This window comes from Eupeodes corollae, chromosome 1 (genome assembly GCF_945859685.1).
Source record: "Eupeodes corollae chromosome 1, idEupCoro1.1, whole genome shotgun sequence".
NCBI classification, from domain to species: domain Eukaryota; kingdom Metazoa; phylum Arthropoda; class Insecta; order Diptera; family Syrphidae; genus Eupeodes; species Eupeodes corollae.
In genome coordinates this window covers 160,966,706-160,989,467 of record NC_079147.1, presented here as the reverse complement: position 1 = coordinate 160,989,467, position 22,762 = coordinate 160,966,706, and the positions used below count along the sequence as shown (strand labels likewise).

Genomic DNA, 22,762 nt, shown 5'->3' with positions numbered 1-22,762 from the left:
ATTTTTTATTTTCTGAATAAAGAGATTATAAATGTTTCAAAAGTACACAGCTTTTGGATAAACGTTTAAGGCGAGAGCTTAATTTCTTGAATTTGGATTTAACACAGACCTCAGGCATGTAGTCCTACATACCTTAACGTCCACAAAAACTGAATGTTTGGCATATAGACGAGTCCAATTAAGGATGAACCTAGAACTAATTGCAATACAATTTGTGTGAATGAGGTCTTATTGTAAATTTTCCGTAAAACACGATGCCGAAAAGTCTACCTCTGTACACGGCGCGGATTTCCAAATGTGGCGTTTTTTTTTAAAATAGCGTCCCATTATTCTACTTTATAGTGTATACCTCCTTATATGCCCATATGGGGTATCATTTTATATGTTTTTAAGTACGGGGAATTCAATAATTACATCAAAAATTGGTTTCGATGAAAATTTTTCAAAAATACACTGAACAAAATTATTATATTTTTTTTGTGTTTTTATATATTTTTTAAACTGAATTCATCATCAAAAATTGGTTCCGATGAAAATTTTTCAAAAATACACTGAACAAAATTAATTTTTAATATTTTTTTTTTATTTTTTTGTTTTATTTTGATTGGTTTTATATTTTTTTTGTAATTTTATATATTTTTTTAAAACTGAATTCATAAAGCATCTAAAACAAAAAACATAAAAAAGTCATAAGCCAAACAAATAATAATACATACTTTTAATCATCATTCATGTCCACTTCAATGGAATTGCATCAGCTTAATCCCTGACAATCTCATATCATGTAGTGTGTTGTGCCCTGTTTTTCCTCCAAACAACGTTATAATGGCATTAAGACCAGCAATTTCAATTTCTTCTATTGATTTCTGTGATGTTTGGAATACTGCAGCACTTTTTTTTGAAACTGCTTGATTTTTTAAGCAATTTTATGGAATCACTTTTGCCTATTCCAAATGGTTTAGAGGTAGTATCACATCCCAATACAGAATGAGCAAATAAGATGTTAGAACAGACGTCATCGCCTAAAGTATTTGCTATTTTTTTTAAAGATTTCTTAGGTTCTGCGCAAAGGAAAATATCATACAAGTTTTTTTTTTTAAATGATGAAGGAGTAGTATAAGAAGATCAGTGTCCTCACCAACAATGGCTGTAGGATGATTTTTGCACGACTCTATAGCCTCCATAACGATCATGACGTCTGCGTCACTATGAGATTGTTTTTTTTTTTACATCCAGCTTCCTGTAACTTTTCCGATAGTAGAACAATGAAGGCTTCTTTGTTTTCATTATTACTCAAAAATATTTCCTTCTGGATGGCAATACCTCGGTGTCTTTTTAGGTGGGCCCCTGTTTTGTGGAGAATGTATCACCATATCCATCAAATACCATAATTGCCTTCCTATACTTTGCTAGCACATATCTCTCATAAGCACAAAGAATTTCATGAAAGGTCTGATTCTGACTTTAAGGAAGGCGATGTAGTAGCCAACCACCATCAATGATATAATTTATATCTCTGGGAATGCTAGAAACTTCTGATACTTGCTCGTTGATATAATTAGCAAGCTGTGACTTCCCGGATTCCCTCATAAGACCGTGCTTATCAAAAAAACTAGCTATGTATGAGCAAAGTTCATACCAAGACACCTCCTGTAAGTTGACGCCTTTAGTTTGTGCACAAAGCAACAGGCGCTGAAACAAAAGTTCAGGTTCAATCACAAATGTTTCGTCTTTTAATTGTACAGATTGACCTGATTTTATTGGCTTCACTTGTTTGCTTTTTCTGAAAGTGAACTCGGAGGCTTTTTTGTCTGTCATCTCATCAAGTATTAGTTTTCCGATTTCTTTGGCACGTTCAGGATTAAAATCATTGCTATAATTAACTCCTGTGACAATATTTCGTAGATTTGTCTTTTTCAAAAACGTTGAGTTGTTCTAAATAAGCCGGAACTTTTTGGGTATTGTCTTTATCGCATTCAATTCTTGAACTTGTCATTGTTTTATGTTGCGTGCATTCATTTAAATGGACGCAAATGGGACGCGACATAACCCAAACAAGTTGCTGCTGTTCTGTCATGCCTGTCCCATGTGTCATTCCGCCAAATCCTTTTATGTTTTTCATTAGAACTTGTTCGATTATCAGATCAGTTGCAAGGCCACCCCAAAACCTATTACTCCTTCGGACAACATGAAGACCATTCATAAATGCCGTGTGAACATTGGGAGCTTCAAGTTCAAGCTCAACCATTCTCTCATAGTACAGTCGAGCAGAACTTGCATATGAATTATGGCCACATGCTGCAAACAAATTTAGCATCTCCCTAACCATCGCCAGATGTAAGTTCCAATTACCTGTTCGTTGTTCGTTAATAGTAGGTATTATTATTTGTTTGGCTTATGACTTTTTTATGTTTTTTTTGTTTTAGATGCTTTATGAATTCAGTTTAAAAAATATATAAAACACAAAAAATATATAATAATTTTGTTCAGTGTATTTTTGAAAAATTTTCATCGAAACCAATTTTTGATGTAATTTTTGAATTCCCCGTACTTAAAACCATATAAAATGATACCCCATATGGGCATGTAAGGAGGTATACACTATAAAGTAGAATAATGGGACGCCATTTTGAAAAAAACGTCATATTTGGAAATCTGCGCAGTGTACAGAGGTAGACTTTTCGGCATCGTGTTCTACGGATGTTTACAATAAGACCTCATTCACACAAATTGTATTGCAATTAGTTCTAGGTTAGGCTGTTTTTTTAGTTAGATTGACTCGTCTAATAGTCTATAACTTTTTGTTCATCAAAAACAACCATAATGTGCAGAAGCTGTGGTAGCAAAAAGCCGACGACGACTAAAATAGGTCCACAAGTGATCTCATGTTTTATTTCACCAAACAGAAGATCAAATCTGTCCTTTTTCAGACGAGGAGCTTAATAAAACGAATGTCATATCGTTATACGAAGAAGTTGTATGTAATATTTTATTTCTAAAAATAACAGAGTTCATTTTAGTTGAATACAAATTATTTGTCCAAAGAAACTTGCCGCAGTTTGCACTCCTCGACTAACTCTTAGAAGTTCAGTTTCAAAATGAAATTTAAATTAAGGATAGATGGAGAAAACAGAAAATAAAAACTAAAATGGCGACATTTCCAATGAGAAGAGAGCAAACTGTGGTATCAAAAGTGAGACAGTTTTTTTTGCTGCATTTAGGCATGTTTATGTTTATGGATGAAGTTAAGATCTGTTTTGCTCTGAACTTAAGGGCGTTCTTCCACTTTGATTTATAGAAATAATATTAAAGTCGTATTGCACGTGTTCAAAACTGATAGCCACAAAATAAACAGTTGTGTGCCCCAAGGCTCTGATTGTCTACGACAGTCTTCTTTATTTTATAAATGATCATTGGTCTGAAGCTTCTAGCCCATTTATTTGCTTCCCTGATGACAACACCCTCAGCTTTCCAAATTCGTCTTTGTTTTTCAGATGTGGACTACCAATGCAAGGCAGAGTATGAACATTAATTTCCGATCTTGACAGCATTATCCAATGGGGAATCACAACAGTGTAGAATTTATTGCTTCTAAAAACCACTCCCCATGAATGATACTTGCATCGAGGATACTGATCAGTTTTTAGTTCTAGGCGATCGATATATATATATATATTAGCGAACAAAGACACAGTGTGAGCATTATTAAAAGTGGGAAGGGTTGGATTGGATGTTCAAATGGTAAATATGTGCATTTAAGAGGACACAAGCGTCCACTGGTTTTTCTCACCCACCTCTGTCTATCAACTCCTGCTCTCACCTCCCCGTGTTGAACATCGGGTGACTAGTACCTCAACTGGAGATTGGGTTCCAACCCCAGTGGAAAGTAGTTGGGGGCAGCAAACGAGAGAGGGGGGAAAGGTGTTTCCACTAAGTCACCTCTCCTTATCCAGACGGCAGCGGAGGAATTCCCGAGATGGAATCAACGGTGGCGTCTACAGTTCCAGTAAGGTTGAACTACTTAGTGAACACCTTATAGGGATTCTACGACTTATTCGGAGCGGTTTTATCCGGCTCCCCATCCTTGGAGTTATACTAAGGATCTGGCCTCCAGGTTGGGGGTTGTACCGTCGGTATGACTTCCCGGGCACGTACAAACATCATAGTTGCGAAGTACCAACAAGCCTCGGATACGGATTTACTGTTGACAACCTCACAAACGAATTAAAGACAACGAACTTCGGATATCCAAGTGGAAAGTTAGCTCCCTTAACAGACCACGTGCGGCCGAAGAATTAGCGAAGACATCTTTGGTGGAATAATCGGGAAAAACAGCCTGCACGACAACACTTCTCAAAACGGATTCAGGCTCATAGATTTTGCTGCGGGACGAAACGTCATGGTAGAAAGTACGCGGTTTCCACACCTAAACATCCACAAAAGAACTTGGAGTTCTCCAGATCAATCTTCCCTCAACCAAATTGACCATATTGCGATCGACATTAGACACGCTTCCAGCATCATGGATGTATGAACTTTTCGAGGAGCTAACATCGACTCCGACCACTACCTCGTTGTACCGAAGGTAGCACTTCGGGTTTCCAAGCCCAAGGCAAAACAGGAAGATGCTGGGAGAAGGTACAACGTCGAACAGCTACAATCACAAGAGATCGCCAAATTCTTTTTCGAACGAGTTAAAAGCAACCTCTCTCGAAGTTCTCTGCCGCCAACACAATGTATCGAAAACCAGTGGCAACATTGCCAAGATGCAATCAGAGAAGCCGCCTCTGATGTGCTGGGTTTCAAGAAACCACCAACAAGGAACCCCTGGTTTGATGAGGAATGTCGGTAGGCAAATGTAGCCAAACAACAGACACGCAAAGCGGCGCTGCATATAAGGACGAGACCTGCTCATGAGCTCAATGAACAGAAGAGGCTAGAGGACCACCGACTTCTCAGAAGGAAAAAGAGAGGGCATGAGAAGCGTGCGGTTGAAGATGTTGAGAGGTTTAAAAGCAGGAATGAAGTTCGAAAGTTTTATGAACAGGTGAAACGAAATTCACAGGTACATAAACCTAAAACCGAAGGCTGCAAAAACGAAAGAGGAACCGCAGTCAATGCTGAGTATATGGAAGGACCACTTCCGCAGACTGTATAACGGCGACGATGATCCATCCAACATAGACGACGAAAGCCAACAATCCCGTCCTCCCGACTTAGACGAAGTAAAGATTGCCATACCTAAGCTGCAGTCTAATAAAGCCGCTGGAGCAGATGGCTTGAATGCCGAGCTCTTTAAAGCAGCTGAAGATGAATTGGTTAGGAGCATGCACCAACTTAACTGTAAGATATGGTTGGAAGAAAACATGCCCGATGAATGGAACCTCAGTATTGTTTGCCCGATCCAGAAAAAAGGAGGACTTCTAAACTACACTAACTAAAGGGGAATAAGTCTACTTAACATCGCCTATAAAATGTTCTCTGCCGTAATATATGACCGTCTAAAGCCCATCTTGAACAACCTGATATCAGTGTGGTTTTAGACCAGGAAATTCTACAGTGGATCAAATATTCAAATTACGGTAGATCCTGGAAAAAAACCCAAGAATACCAAATCGACATCCACCATCTTTTCTTTGGCAATTCTGCCAAACTCGTCCGTTTGTGCAGGATAACCATGGAGAATGCAAGCTGCTTCACAAAGGAAACAACTTAACAGAACCTTTCGATGTCAGAAAAGGATTAAGACAAGGTGATGCACTGCCATACGATTTTTTTTAACATCGTATTTTAAAGAATAGTGCAGAGCTCACACGTCAGCACTAGAGGCACTATCTTTCAAAAGTCTGTCCAATTACTAGCATATGCTGATGACATTCAAATAATCGGAAGAACTCAGCGTGATGTCAATAGGGCTTTTGTGAGTATTGAGGCAGAGGCTGCAAAAATGGGTTTAACGGTTAATGAGGGCAAAATAAAGTACATGCTGTCGTCAAGAAAGGACCTACAACACCAACGTCTTAGTCAAAACGTCACCATCGACAGACGTAACTTTGATGTAGTCAAGGACTTCGTCTACCTAGGCTCCGCTGTAAATGCAGAAAACAACACCAGCGCTGAAATCAAACGAAGAATAACTCTTGCTAACAGCTGTTTTTCTGGGCTAAGAAAGCAATTGAATGGAAAAGTCCTCTCTCGAGGAACCTAATTGTTGCTATATAAGACCCTTACCATCCCTTTCCTGCTGTGCCTGTGCAGAAGCATGGACTATGACAAAAGCGGATAAAAGCACCGTGAGTCGTTTCGAGAGAAAAGTTCTTCGTGTGCTCTACGGTCCCGTATGTATCGAAGGGGAGTGGAGACGAAGATAGAACGACAAGCTGTAGAGGCTATACAGCGAACCACAGGACAGCGCAGCAGAGAAAGACCGCGGATCAGGTGGCGCGCACAAGTGTAAAGTGACCTCAACCAACTTGGAAAGCGAAAATGGAGACATCTAGGTAGGGACCGGTCTAGATGGAGAAGTTTGTTGGGTGAGGCCCTAGTTCACACAGGAGTGTGGCACCACCTTAAAGAAGAAGAAGAAGGGTTGGATTGGAAGTGCCAATGTACATTGATTTTGAATTCCTTAACATTGTAAAGATAAGGAAAGATAGAGCGTGGCAAGGTATACCACACTTACGTAGTCCGAAGTTGGACTCAAGGGTAAACTGATGGACATTCCAAGAAGCGCGTTATATTATTTAGACATTTGCTACTCTTCAACACTGTCGTAAGTTTGCATGTTTATCATTATACTGTAATAACCGAACTTCTAGGAATGTACATCAGCTTACTCTTAATCCCAATTTAGAAGTACAGAGGTGCTTTTATAGTAGTCGCACTATACCAATGTGGAATGCTTTACCAGGGTCAATATTTTCCACTCATTACAACAGGCTTATTTAGAACATACTTAATATACGACATACGGTCTCAATTGCTGCAAAAATGGTTCACAAAAACCAGCCGTGGCGGCACAAAATCATTTCTTAACAAAATGGGAAGACTTCCTTTTTTTAACCAAGCTAAATTCTTGGCTATAATAATAAATCACGTTTTATTTATTTTTGAAAACCACATGTCTAACAAAACATACTTTAAAATGGCACAAAATATGACCGGTAAAATAAAAACGTTTCGTGCTTTAAAATCAAGATACTCCATCTTAACTTTTGTATTCAAACAAGAAATCCAGACATGACACTTCCGTTTTGAGAAACAAATTCAATTAAAAGAAATGAAAGTTTGTATCCACTGGCACCACAGGTATATCTTGAGTATTGGCAATATATGTATTCGTAAAGCAAAATGCTGTTATTTCAAGAAATTTAGAGCTGCAAAGAATCGAAGGTCGAAGTTTCGACCAACTCAGATCAACTTTCAATTTTATTGCTTTTTTGCCAGCAAGCATGATGATTAGGGCGTAGGGCTATCATGCCAGAGGTCTTGGGTTCAATCACTGTCTATGCCACCTAAAATGTTTCGTTACTGTTTCGACATTTTCAGATATCTATTTTTTATAAAAGGGATTGAACAAACATGTTAGCAAAACGAAATGAAAGTTTTCTGGAGTCGTTTGTAAATTGCTAAATGTTAAGACCGTAACAGTGGATTGTTTAAAATGTTGCGCATTTTGTTTTAGTAAATATAAAAAAAAACTATGAAATTGTATATCAATAAAGAACAAGACCTATTTATTAAATTCATAGATTGATTTTTAAAAGGAAGAACATGTAACCTTATCATTTATCATCATTTATAGTAATGGTCCTTATCTTGTTTTATTGTTATTAGGGTTACGATTATAATCCTAGCTTTAATAAGATAAATTGATAAGATAAAATATCTATAATAAGTTCAATCTCATATACCTTAAACTTACAAGCATTCAGAAATATTCAAGCAAGAGTTTAGAGTTTAATAATTTATTTGTTCTTTAAATTGTGTTAAGGTGCTTCATCAGAAACTAGTGTTATTTTTTGATTTATGTATTTTTAATATTTTTCATTTTATGTGGGTTTGTGTTTATTTTTTTATTTTATATGGCACTGGGATTTCTTATTTATTTTTAAATATGTATGTGACAAACATTTATTATAGTTATTAAAATAAGTTATCTATGATCTTCTAAAAGACGCATGCATTGAATTAAAAAAAAAAATAAAAAATAAGAAGAACTCAACTTGCTCAAGCAAGTACCATCTTTTTATTGATTGATGGTATTTATGGAAAATACATATGAGTATTTGGAAACAATCTTTGAACTTGCAGAAATTTAAAATTAATTTGCACCTCAAATTATTATTATTTGCATCAGCTGTTTGTTTATTTTTACTTTTTGATCATTGTGTAGTTATATTTTGATGTAAATTATAAATAATTGATGTTTCCATATATTATAAGGAATAATAAATCTTACCTCACACCAATAATCCCATTTGGGATTGACAGTATTGTCAATTGTTTGTGTTTTGAATTCTTGTGCTCCAACATTAATGATGGCATACGGATCAGATTTACCTTTGCCTAAAACGCTTATGTCCTTTTTCATCAAATCCTTGGCTTCAACAACGTGAATTCTTAAAATTCCCTATAAAGAAAATAAATAAGGTTGTAAATTTTGACGAAGAAGAATTTTACAAATCAATAAAATCGTCTAAATGTCTTAAATAAATAAATAAATTTTTATAAAGTCTAATACTTTGGACAAACGCAAGAGAACTTGACGCTTTCGATTGGCTTTTGAATTGTATGTGAAGAAATAAAGGAAAACATTTATTTCATTTTATATTCATGTTTAAATACGCTTTAAAGAACAAAAAAACAACATTCTTATTTAAATATTTTCTTTCAAAATCGTGTTTGAATATTTTGATCATAAACAAAGTATTTAAAATAAGGATTAAGCAATTTTATAATCTTTTTATTGAATTAAAAACAGGCACTATTCATCTCTTCTGGTTCCACCGGATACTGCAGCTGAGGCCTCTGTAACAATTTTGACACATCTTCTCATAGTTTGAGTGTGACAGGGAAACTCCTTCAGAATAGGCAACATCATTGAATAATTTCTTTCTGGTATTTTTATACATTCTTTTATGATGTCAGTTTTAATATTTTTCAGTAGTGGTGGCTCGGTAACGTTCAACTCCTTCCAAGCAATCATGTCAATGTAGCCCTTAGAATTGAAGTTAAATTCCGGAACTTTAAATATTCTTGAACCAAAATATATAAAGCATCTCTGCATTCCAAAATCCTTCACAAGGCTAACACGTTTATTGATTTCCTTTCGTCTGCCAACATTGTAAGAGGAATGTTTTCAGGATGACCAAAAAAGCCATTCCTTTGAATTACTGGATCTATCACAGCTTTCTAGTATTCCGGCATATATACAGAAGTATAGTTTTATGCAAGTGTTTTGATCCATAGATGCAACTTTTATTTTTTTTAATGGAAAACCACATCGAAGCACACATATCGGTGTAACATATTTTCAGGAGGAGAATCTGTCGAAACACACAACCTCAGATTTCTATTTGCCTTGGTAAGCCATCTGGAATGAACGATTTTTCTAGGGTTGTTTTTGGAAAGACGTTCGTTGCAATGACCAGAATTAATAGAGGCACAAATATCAAAGAGCTACGATTGATCGGTGCTAAGATCTTTGGCATTTGATATATCTGGTAAGGTACAGCTTATTGATTTAAAGACTACCAAAGACAAAAACTCGAGCACCCGTCAAGGTGCTCAAATAAGTGTCGCAATGGTAGTTCATTCGAGTGGAGTTGACAGCTGAACCATTGCAATGGCCTCTGTGATTGTTGTTCCAAGCATCTTAATACACCTCCTTTAAATACTGTATTGACAGAGGTTTCATCACATCCAACTACAACTAGTTTGTTCAAGTCCGCACCCTTATCATTTAAGATGTCTTTTATTTCATGACTTACGGTAAATGTTTTTCCTTTTGATAAGGAAATGTGTCTCATAAATTCTGAGTTTGGCTCTTTGACCAGTCTTATATGCTCCTCGGAAAGCATTTTTCGTCTGGAAGAATCGGTCATGAAAAGTGTTTTGTCCTTTCACCCATCAAAGTACACTCCAAACAATTCTTTTATTAACAGAGGCTTCTTGGCTAGAATAGCTCTTTCCTTCTCACGGACTCGTCTTATATTGTTTCGGTCTACTACATTGTCGGTGTTTTCCTTCGTAATAAGACCAACGTCTTGAAGTGTTGCAGAAACGATTGCTGCTGCAGCCCTGTCTGAAATACCGTATCTATCAACAGCATGAGCGACAATAGGCATCGATGACTTCAAAAGTTTCTTTGGTCGTGCCAAAGATGTTGACGGCTCCATTTCTGATGAAATCTCTTCTTGAATTTGATATTCTGATTCCTCTTCAGAAGTAAACTCGTTTTCAGTAAACTGGGAATTTATCGGCGTATGAGATTCAGGTTCATGGAGATTTGTTTGGTTTCTGCTCTCATAATTTCTTTTTCGGGTCAATTTCTTCGTGTTCTTAATTAAAGTTTTAACATCTATACTCCCAATGCCCATTTTACGCCTGGTTCGTTGGTCTATCAAAAAAGGTCTCTCCAATATTGGAACTTTAAGCTGTTTTTCACATTTACATGCTAAAAAATCATCACACTTACAAGCAGCTATATCGAATAAAGATTTTGCATTAAAAAAACTTGAATGCGCTTCTGATATGAATCAAAAGCTTTTCTTGATTTATAAGGCTAAAGTGGTACTGCTTTATGTTCCTTATAACTAAACGGTGTTCGATAGTATAGGGATCGAAGCTGACTGCCAGAGCTTTAATAATTTTTCGGGGATCTCTTAACAAGGGTCAGTAGCCAAATTTTTAAATTGATTGTGTTTGTTGCGACTTTCCCACAAGTAACATCGTATAATAACTTCTTTAGTCGGCAAGACACTAGATCTTAAATATTGTCCATTACAAAAAACCGGACAAAACAAATCATTAAGTAGAGTAGACGAAGACATTTCCTTAAGTCATAAAAATTAAATTTTGAGAGACGCATTATAGCCAGGTAATAAGTTGGCTGCCACTTTGTTTCAACGGGTGAACGGGTAGTTTGAAATGCAAAGCCTAAGCTACCAAGCTAGACTCTCTCAACCATTCCTTCATTTAAATTAATTCGGTTATAAGGTCTTTCCTCCACTTGAAATTGTCCGGTGGTATATTTCTTGTTTACTCGGAAACACTAGAGAAAGAATAATAAAGCAACGCCAAGAAACAAAGAAAGGCAAGAAAAAGAAACGTCAAAAACCATCCAAGACAATCCTGAACCCTGAACACTGCGGGTTGAAACTTTTCAAAGTATTTCTATTTTACCTACTTTCTCTTTTGCACTTATTTGCGTTTTTCTAAAAACGTCTGAGTGTAATATCACACCAACTGATCAACAATGGGCAGATCCAGTGTCTTTACAAGTCTTTACAATATTAAAAAAATAGTTAGGGCCTTGTGGCTTGCCTGTGATTTTTTTTTAAACAGTTATGTTTTGACCACAACTTAATGATAGCTACCCTAAGATTACGTAACAACAGGAACCCCCTAATTCAACATCGTCAGACTAAAGGATCCCACGACACGTCAACAATTTAGGGACCAGCTGTCACACGAAATGAGAACAATCAGTAGCACAGTACATGACGACATCGAACACCATTGGAATGCTGTGAAAAATGTTTTCATTTCAGGTGTTGACAGAATAGTTGGTAGGAAAGAAGAAAGCAACAACACTTGGCTTTCAGAATAACCTTGGGCAAGGATCAACGAACGCAAACAGTTTAGGGCTCGAATAACTGCTGCATAAGAGGAGGAAGGAAACGAGATGGAATCCTCGTATTGCATGAAAAAGAGAAACGTTCACCACAGTGTGCACCGCTACAAGCTTAATTAAAACAACGCATTGGCGCAAGAAGCAGAATATGCTGTAAACAGGTGCGACAGCAGGACCGTTTAAAGAATAACTAAAGAACTGACCGGTACACGCAGCTCAAAGCAACACCTGGTGAGAGAAGTAGACGGTATTTGGATAAGTTCGGTGGATGAGCAAGTCAGAAGGTGGAAAGAACACTTTTCCTCGGATTTAAACCGAGTGTTTGCAAACAACGTGCAGCCGATACCTTCTAAAGCGCCTGAAGAAACTAATCCCCGAATCCAAACCGCAACTCCTAGTAAAGACTTAAGAACAACAAAGCGGAAGGACTTGATGGAATTCAAGCCGAGCTTTTACAAGCAGCGCCAACGTCATCAAGCAAACTGTTTCATTCGCTCATAAAAGAAGCTTGGACCACCGAAAGCTTCCCCCATGATTGGAAGAAGGGAATTATCGTCAAGCTCCCAAAAAAAAAGAGATCTTACAGAGTGCGAAAACTGGAGAGGAATTTGCGTTCTACAAGCTGTTGCCAAAATAGTAGCAAAAGTCATACTGGAACGCACCAAAGAACACCTTGAGACCACACTCGATGCCAAACAAGCAGGATTCCGAGCTGGATCCTCCTCTATTAATCATATTAACACCCTGCGAATCATTATTGAACAGTGCGTCGAATATCGATCATCACTACACCTGCTGTTCAATGACTTCGTGAAGGCCTTTGATAGCGTTAACAAGGAGTATATCTGGTTAGCTTTGCGGAGGAGAGGCATCCCAGAAATTACTATTATGATGGATCCAAATGTCACGTTCTGCACGATGGTAGGTTGTTAGATGATTTTTAAATCCGAAGCGGAGTCAGACAAGGCTGTATTCTGTCGCCAATATTGTTTTTGTTGGTGATAAGCTCTGCACTGCGCTTAGCTCTGTCAGGTAGCTGAGGGATCCAATGGACATCCTATTTAAAGCACTTGGATTACGCGGATGATGTTTGCTTACTCTCTTATAGGATCATGGATCCAAATGACAACAAATGTGAAGAGAGAAACATAAGTTGTGAGGCTGAACAAAAATGATCAGCCTCGGAACCCGACCATCCTCTCAAATAAATATTTTCTCGCAACCGCTGGAAAAAGTGGAGAGCTTTCAATACCTTGGAAGTATAGTTTCCGTTGAAGGTGGAACCGCATAAGACGTCATCTGGCGTATCGGCAAAGTAAAAGGGGCATACCGAAGTTGTCAAAAATTCGGAGGATAACTCTATCAGCTTAAGAACAAAGCTACGACTGTTTCGCACAAATGACGAATTTGTGCTTCTTTGTGGGTGCAGAACTTGGAAGGTTACTTCAGCCTTAACAAGAAAGCTGCAAACCTTCGTGAAAAATTTTCTGGCCAAACCTTATACCCCAATGAGGTCCTTAATAGAAGGGCAGGTCAGGAACCTATAGAATCTTTAATACGAAGACGTACATAAGTAGCAATGGATTGGACATACGCTTCGAAAAGGTAACGACTGCATTGCAGGGCAAGCAATCCAATGGAATCCGCTCCCACAAGAAGGAAGAAGAGCTGGACGACCGAGAAGCACATGGCGTGGGACAGTTAAGGCGGAATCACCGTCACGGCAAGAGCTGTGTATAAACATTTTGGTGTGCAATTCATTCATTTAGGTTTTTCTATGTAACGTCAAGATTGATCATTTATTGAGATGGCTCAATGTGTCTTAATTGATGCGGGTTTGCAGCTTATGGTTTGGGGTGAAGCAGTTACAGCGGCTAATTACATTGAAAACCTGTCTACTTTTGCAGAAGAAAGATTTGTGGTTTTATACTTGTTTGCAAAAACAGCATTTCTTGGGGGTGACCTGAAGAAAACGCGATAGCCACCAGGTTTTGAAGTTGAAAGAAAAGATAACTTTGTTAGCTTATTGAAGAAAAGAATCTATAGAATAAAACAGACAGCTGGGGCATTTAATGAAGCAATGTGCTTCTGTGCTGGTGAAAGCAGATTTTCTTCAAAGCAAAGTTGACCCCTGCTTTTATTTGAAGAAGTACAAAAATATTTTTTGGGTCTCCTAATTAACAAGGGCAAGGTAGGTAATTATAAATTGAAGAAAATTGTATCCTTCAGATTGAAAGGGATTTTTTTAAAAGTAGATACAAATTGTTAAAATATTTCTAAGGATTCAAAAATTGGCAAATATTAAACACTAATTGAGTTTCTTTTATATACTTCAGTGAACACAAGACCAGATATATCTACAGGCATTTCAATTTTAGCATAAAAGGTCAGTCACAACAAAACGATTAGAATGAATATAGTGAAGTACTCATATTTTATGCTTGAAACACAAACAAGCTTCAGATTCGACCTCGTCTGCGTTACTGTGGGCCTGCTTCGAGGTTGCTTTAAATGACACTACCAATATGATATTACTAAAATGGCACGTTTGTTATTAGCAGCTATTATTTTTTCTCAAAATAAAAAAAAGAGTTTTGAAATTGAAAAAAATTATATTTATCGCGGAAGTAGCTTACACAGCCTTTAATAACCAATGAGAATCCTTGCAAAAGCAAATATATTTTTACAGCTGTTAAGCTGTCAGACAAAGCAAATGTTCAGCAATTTGAACTAGAGGTTTTGTTTGGAGCCACATTACGTAACATTAAGTTACGATTGTCAAACGAAACGTAAGGTCGAAGCTCCATTGTCTTATGGCTGAACTCGTAAACGTCAGGTGAAGCCGAAGCTGAAGCGTGTTTGTGATTCAGCCATTACGGTTTCTGAACTTGTCGATTATCAGTGCAAATTGCTTTGGTTCGTTGTAGGTGCTTTCTAAAACATTGGCAGAATTTTGTAAAAACGAAGTATTTTTCTATAAAGGGTGTATCGCAATAAAAGCATGATTTGCCGCCATTTGTTTAGTTTAATGCTGAAACTTCATACGCAAATTTTAGAGGAAGTGAAAATTATTAATTATTATTAAGTCTCATACTATGTCAATAGTGATGTGAAAAAATAATTCAATCGAGTTATGTTTCGATTTCATTCATTCTGTGTTTAAATAACTGCTTTCAAGTAAGTAATGAAAATAATAATTTATCTTGTTTAAAAAAAAAAGTTATATTTACCTCAGGTTCAGGCATTTTCAGACTAACAGCCGGAACATCATTACTCAATGTAATTGGCAGCTTATTTGGCAACACCATAATCGCTCCAATTTGTTCAACAATTATTTTTCGCAATAAATCACTCAATCCTGGCATATCCAGAAAATCAATAGCCCCAACCAAATTAAAATCAACATTAGGATTATTAAGGAAGAATATTTGCAATCCTCCAACCAGTGGCATTGATCGGATTAAGGGCTTCATAACAACACGAATACAACCATGAATTTGGAAATCCTTAATTCCACCTTTAACACCTTTCAAATAGAAATTAATATCACAATCGCTGGCATACATAATATCCAGGTCCATTATGATCTCATTACGATCGACGTTTTTATCGTAGATTTTAACACCACCAATACGAGGTGGTATTGTTCCGAGGATAATTCTGTCGAAACGAAATCCATTGAGCTTATAGTTGGATAAGGCTAGAGCAACGTTTGGTTCGATTGTTTCTTTGACTAGAGTGCGGGCAAAATAATTTGCATTTGGCCATATTTGTTTTAGGATCTAAAAAATAAAAACATGTATGTAAAAATACTTATTTTATAAAATAGATTTGAAGTTTACGTACTTTATTCACCCATTCACAACGTTCAATATCGGGGAAGTAAACCTGAAAGAAAAATAAACAAAAATTATTCGTTGAAAAATTGATTCATTAAATAAGTACGGAAATCTCTACGAAACAGTGGAATGCCACCTACTCTCCTTAAGTGCCTTAGAAAAGAGTTCCACAATCGGATGGTTTTAACAAAAAAACTGTCGTTCCGATGTTGGGAAAAAAGAATGGAAGGAAGTATACCGCAGATGTTAACAAACACTAGAATTGAAGTGCATGTCCGAGGACAATGCATAATTAAATAATATACCAAAATTGTTGGCAATAGAATCGTACGGAATATTCGAGTTGTTATTGGGAGCGATTTTAACGCTCATGACACGGTATGGGGAAGTACGAATATCAACGACAGAGGTGATTCTTTTTTTGATTATATTCTTGGTACTAACCTCTTAGTAAGTAATGTTGGAAATGAACCAACCTTCAGCACTAAAACTCGACAAGAAGTCCTAGACATAACTCTTGTCTCAGATACTATACACCATATGATCTTGGACTGGAAAGTACCCAGAGAACACTCGTTCACGCTGATCATAGATATATCCAGTTCAATATCAATGTGGATGAAAACCCGAGTCCATTGAAATGATCGAAAAACTTACTGGGCTTCATACAGGAACTCATTACAAAGTTTACTAAAACCTGGACTATCTAGTTCTTCCTCTAATGCTAAAGAACTTAACAAAAAAGTCAATGACCTCACCTTAGCTATGAACAGACGGATGGAAATTGCTTGAAACTGAAGAAAATGAGAACCACAATGGTGAGCCGCAAGACCTAAACTTCTCACTGGAACTCTATCAAAGCCTCTAGGGACTAGCTACAATCGGCTCTCAACAGCTTCAAACCTTTTAAATCTGCAGAACCAAATGGAATAATACCAGCCTTCTGACGAAATTGCACCAATCCTTGAGGTAATTTTTATAAGCTGTCTTTACCTGGTCCATGTACCCTCAGCATAGAAAGAAGTTAAAGTTGTTTTTATACCCAAAGCAGGAAAATGATCGCAAGTTAATCCTAAAGATCTACGACCTAGGACAAGACCCAGGTATTTAGCCTCGTCTGAGAATTTTAATTGGATTCCTTTGATATAGGCAGGGTTGACAAATGGAATTTTGTATCTCCCCGAAAATAAGACCAAAACAGTTTTGTGTGGGTTAACACCCAGTCCACACCGATCAGCCAAAAGTATTAGTCTGTCGGAGGAGATGTTAGTGCAGATGTCATTGCAGATGTGTCTACGTTGTTAAAGGCACCTTCGATGTCAAGGAAAGCAACCATAGTGAACTCTTTATGATGGAGGGAATATTCGACGATGCGTACTAAGGGTGTAGCGCTGCTTCCACCGATTTAGCTTTACAAAGACGAAAACAGAAGTCTTGTATCAATACTTGCACTTAAATGGATATTAATCATTCTTTCCAAGGTCTTAAGAAAAAATAATGCGGCACTGGATACCTTACTCCACCTAACAGCTCTTGACATATTTAGCAATAGCTGCAAGCTCTGCTATTCGCCTCAAAGTTATGTCGCAGTGGACTAACAACAACATTGGCCACTCCGTAAATCAATTCCACACACAGACTACACCATCCCCCAACTGCAATTGGACAGAAGTTTTCCGATTTCTATACCGCCCATATCTTTTTGGGAGGATAGGACATTCTTGGAGGAATTAAAAAATTAAGTCTCTCATTCCGCCTTCCCAATCATTGTAGCGTGTTCCAGGCAGAACTTTTGGCTGTAAAGGAAGTCGTGTCCTGGCTCAAAAAAACGTGATATCAACATCTGATATCCGTATTTTCTCTGATAGCCAGGCCGCTATCAAATCTCTGAACTATGTCTCTACAAACTCTATAACAGTCCATAACTGTCGATCATCTCTAATGAAGATGGCGCAACAGTTTAATATTCACCTTTGTTGGGTGCCGGGCCATAGAGACATTCCAGGTTACTGTAAGGCAGATGAACTCGCCAGGAACGGTACAGTACAGCCCATCCTACCACGTTTGGCAAACACTGGCATACCAATCGCTACTTGTCAACTGTTGCTAATGCAAGACGCTGTGAGGCACCAGGTGGAACAACATCACGACGTGTCAGTTCACGAAAAATCCCTGGCCTTCACTTGATTTTAAACGTTCAAGGTGCTTGCTCTCTCTAAGCAGATCGCATATAAACTCGATAATAGGTGTCACAATCGGACACTGTCTAAAAGGAAAGCACGCCACGCGACTAGGCATATTCTCAAACGACTTTTGCAGAAGCTGTATGGGCGAGGAAGAGGAGGAAATAGTTCTTCATATTCTCTGTACATGCCCTGCTCTGGCTCAAAAACGCAAGAATTACCTAGGAGAATTCTTCTTTAACGATCTAAACGATCTAAATCAGATCAGTATAATCAGCCTCTCACGTTTCGTAACGGACTCAAACTGGTTCCATTGAGCTTAGGAGGGAGCCTAAAGATTCATGTGGTATCACAATGGGCCATTAAACTGGCCTAAGTGTGTCCGTTTAAATCTTTGACACCCACTTTAACCTAACCTTAAATACAAACTGAAAACATAATCTAAATTCAAGGTGTTTTTGCTTATGATAATGCGCTTGGATTTAAGAATAGGGCCTTGCCCATTGCATAGCGAGATATTTCCTTTAGCTCCGTATTAATCATTAATCCTTGCCAAAGGACAGCTTTTGTATACAACTGCAGGTCATCCGCATACAATTGAAAAGAAGAGAAAGAGATTCGTGTTTATATATATGAAGGGAAAAAAGTAGGGGACCTAATATCGAACCCTGAAGAATTCCTCTAGTGATTGGTAAGAATTTCGAAATTGTATTTCCAACTGCAAAAGCTCGCTTTCTATCTTGAAGATAGTTGGACAGCAAATTAACTGCTGAGGATGATAACCTAAACAATAATGATAGTTTGAGGCATAAATTACATGGTCTACAGTCTTGAATTCGGTCTTCATCGAAACCTAGTCTGATGTCATTAATTTGTTAATGATAGAAGTTGTGCAGCCTTGCTTTTGTCCTAAAATCAGATTGCTTGTTTTTGATCCATCTCTGTAAAAGTGGACTAACTCGTCTCCAATAAATGACACATCCTCCCAGAAAGATCTGGAAGGTGTAGAAATCTGGAAGTTTGTGTCGAATTGCAGTTCGAGGGTAGTGTAATCTAAGTGCTTTGGAATTGATTATTAATACTTAAGATTTACGGAAATCCAATGCGATGAAGCTTCGACGCGACTAGCAGCAATTTGTCTCTTAAGTTTATCAAGGGTGTAAGGTAGACTAGAGGGTCTTGCAAAGCCATCCGCTGAACGTTGTACTTTGTTTACTAACACATCCTACATTAAAATCGGTCTGATTACCGAAGTGTATAAGCAATGCGTAATTCGGGGTTTTGCAAGAAAAGTGAGCTACAGTAGCTTTTTTCAATCTTTCTTGTATTGCGTTTTAAATTTATTTTCCTGTAAAAAAAAAGACCCAGATACTAAGACTTGTCTGAGAAATTCTATTGGATACCTTTAATATAGAGAGAGTTTTGTGTTTTCTATAAAACAGGACTAAATCGGTTTTGTGTGTCCACACCGATCAACACAAGAAATTAGTTTGTCTAAGGCATTTTGTAAGAACTCTTTTATCATCCGCATATGCCATCACTCTGAAGCCCTGCGCATTCATTCCAGTTAAGATTTCATTTACCATCAGGCTCAAGAAAAGAGGGAATAGAACACCACCTTGCGGTGTCACTCTAATAACGAATCTTCTAGTAGAAGATGTGGCCAGTTTTTAGAAATGTCAGCAAATTAAACATTGGTTTACTTTAATTTTGAAATGATAATAAATGAGAACGAAAATTAAAATAACTAGGTATAATAAATTTCTCTCCATATACACAAAATTTCAAGTTTATTTTTCTGACATTTGACATCGCGTCTTAATTTGAATGTTATGTTCTTGCTGAGAACATGACATTAGCTAATGATTGTCATTTAAAAATGTCTCACTAAACAAACAAATAACTTTTTGTCGCACTATGAATTACTCATATCCGTCAGTCATGATCATGACACATCTAATTATTACAATGAGCGATAAGACCGGATTCGAACTAAAATGCAAACAAAATTCTTTATATTTGATAGTTTTTGTTTTCTTGACAAAATATTGGTCTAAAATTGTACATCCTTACTAATTCTACTGTGACATTGTTTAATGTCTCACTAGGTAAATACATGATATCATTGTGTCATGCTGTGAGTAATTTTCTTCTAACAACTGTAGAAATTTAAAGGGACATCTTGACTGATAAAGGGAGTGCCTAAAGAATTTCTCCATAATTATTATAAGTTGTTAAAGAACATAGTTTTACATTTTATGCAATGTAGATTATCATTTATAGTATTTATAGCTAAAAATAAATAAATTAGGTGGCGCAACAGTCCGTTCAGAACTAGGCCCTAGTGACTTACAACTCTCTCAACCATTCGTGTTTGCGAGTGATGTCAGGGCTGGAAGAGACCTACAGTTTTTATGCTCTTTTGGATGGTCGTTTTCATAATAAAATCCAGCAAGCAATTTACTAGATAACAAAACGAAAAGAAATGTTTAAAATTTTGGAAACTTACCCAAGCTGGTAGTTCATCGATCCTCGCAAGAATTACATCTTTTTCCGATGCCATTGCTGATGATTTAGCTATATTTCTTTTCTTTTGATTTTCCTTACTTATTTGATCTCGAACTCCAGAATAAATAACCGGCGCTAGAAGCCATGCCACTGACCAGCCCATATAACCAACTAAATAGATGACACCGACTACAGCCATTTTTTTAGCTACTGAATAGATAAGGGAAAAAATTCCCTCTTCGGCTGTGTTGGCAGCTTTTTTAATTGCCTCCGTTTCAGGATTGAGCTCTTTACTAGCCGCAACCATATTGATATCGTCTTTGTCTTTTTCGCCGCCTGTTGAATCAGTATCAAGTGGCTGATTTAATTTCTCAGTTGAAGCAGATTTATTTTCGTCCAATGAACTACTGTAATAGAAAAAAAAAAGCAAGATAATATTAATGTAGGTATAATTTAAATAATATAAAAATCAATAAAATTGTTTTTATTTATAGAAAAAATCCATTACTCATTGAAATGATATTAGTGTTTTACTTTTCCATCATATTAACTTAAAAAATATTTAGTTTTAAGGATGCAAAAACAAATCAAATCAAATGATTTTTGGTTAATGACAACTTCGAATTTTCAGTGTAAACACAACCTTAATAACTTAACTGTCAAATCAAATGAATTTTGATAAAATAATGAAACATTTCGTGGAAACAACACTGTGTGATGGTAGAAAGAATGTTAATAGACTTAACGTTTTCCTGTTTAATGAAAATTTCCACGTTTTACATCCGCCATTATTTTCTTGATGAATTGCACGGACTAACTTGGCGTCATTGCAATGTTATGTCAATGGTCGCATTCACAAAGCTAGTGGCTACGTAGTCAAGGGATTCTGATTGGCTAACTCTAACTACAAAAGTAGTTGATATTTCCCCTCTGACGTAGTATACGAATTTCGGCTACAAAGTAAGTGCACACTGGTTTTGACATTTCAAAATTAGCTGCTCGGTAAGGATACAAGAATTCAAAATGAAATGAATCTTTCGGTATTTAAATACAAAAATAAATCAATCATATTATATCTTCTATTTGGTTTTATTCAATTTAAAAAGAAAAAAAAACTATTTAAAGTTCTGAAAACACAAATGTTTCAAACGCAGTTGAAACAAAAAAGTGATTGGAATAAAATGTAAAATCCAGAGACTCAAGTTAAAGACTCATCAACTCAAACCTGTGCAACAATTATTATTTCAGTCCCACCTATCAAACAGCTTTGATTACAACAGTTTTCAAACCAAGAGCAGAGATAGTTTTACTCAATTTTGTTTAAAATAGGACTGACCTCTCTAATCTTTATGGGTTATGCAACATAAGAGAAAAAGGTGACGTGCTGCACTTCATTTCTAGATGCCCTATCCTGATGGAATTCAGGAGCGACGCATCGGCAAAAAGTAGTACTCGTGGGCGCGTGATGGTTGGTGCATAGGACTATCAAACCAGAGGTCTTGGGTTCAATCTCAGCCTTCTACGAGGAATTGACAAAATCTCCAAGAGTAATTGTTGTCATGAAAAGCGTTTTTCCAAATAACACGGCTGGATGGTTGAATGTTGTGAAATTGGTGATCAAAATTAAGATTAAAAAATATTTAGAACTCAACTGATAATTTATTAATGAGTTTTAAGGACTTAGTTCTCGGTTTAGAAAAACAAAGTTCTAACGAATATTTAACTACTTTCAAAACACTCGGTAGGATTTTTTGACATATATTTCTGGCATTCTATCGAGTACTAATATTGAATGTATGTCAGTTTTGATTTAGCGGTAAGCAATTTAGTCATTGATTTCAGTTTTTTAAATAAATTGTAGCTTAATTAATTTTCATTTTTATTTTTATTTTCTGTGAACCAATGTCGTTTAAAAGTTTTTTTTCAATATTATTTTGTGTTGTTTGCTTTAAAAATGTTTTTCTTATTTGGTTTTAATACATTTTCGAAGTGCTCGCTGTGACTTAACCTATATCATTATTGATTTACATATGTATAATCTATGTACGTTTAGAAGTCAAGGACCTACAGATTACAGAAATTGAAACAGGGTATTTGCCCTTATGCCTTCCTTAGAATTAAAGTTATCATGACTAAATTAAAGGTGTCGCGTCCGTTGTTGGGAAATCATTAATGAGCGTAACACAGAATTTACCGCGGAATTAAATTTTCTTTAAAACTTCTTCATCGTTTTTCAACAGAAAGTATAACTCAATGCATTTTATGGCTTCTTAAAATGACAGACAAATTGAATTCTTTAAACAAACAAAATGGCTACCCTAGGACATATTGCACGTTTTGAATTTTAAGGTATTTTAGGGTTCTAACGCTCGAGA

At 36.6% G+C, this 22,762-nt stretch overlaps 1 protein-coding gene across 5 annotated transcripts in view; it reads right to left on the bottom strand.

Annotated features, from left to right (window-relative positions):
• LOC129954105 (extended synaptotagmin-2) overlaps positions 1-22,762 on the bottom strand; it is a 49,959-nt gene that overhangs the window by 10,002 nt on the left and 17,195 nt on the right. For 4 of the 5 annotated variants that reach the window (XM_056067784.1, XM_056067782.1, XM_056067780.1 and 1 more), the window contains exons 2-5: positions 20,389-20,794; positions 15,704-15,745; positions 15,088-15,639; positions 8,462-8,632 (exon numbers count right to left, since the gene is read on the bottom strand). In XM_056067784.1, the coding sequence (XP_055923759.1) occupies positions 8,462-8,632; positions 15,088-15,639; positions 15,704-15,745; positions 20,389-20,694 (1,071 nt within the window). In that variant the 5' untranslated portion in view covers positions 20,695-20,794. The remainder of the gene's footprint in view (positions 1-8,461; positions 8,633-15,087; positions 15,640-15,703; positions 15,746-20,388; positions 20,795-22,762) is intronic. The other variant, XM_056067781.1, reaches the window with a different exon arrangement.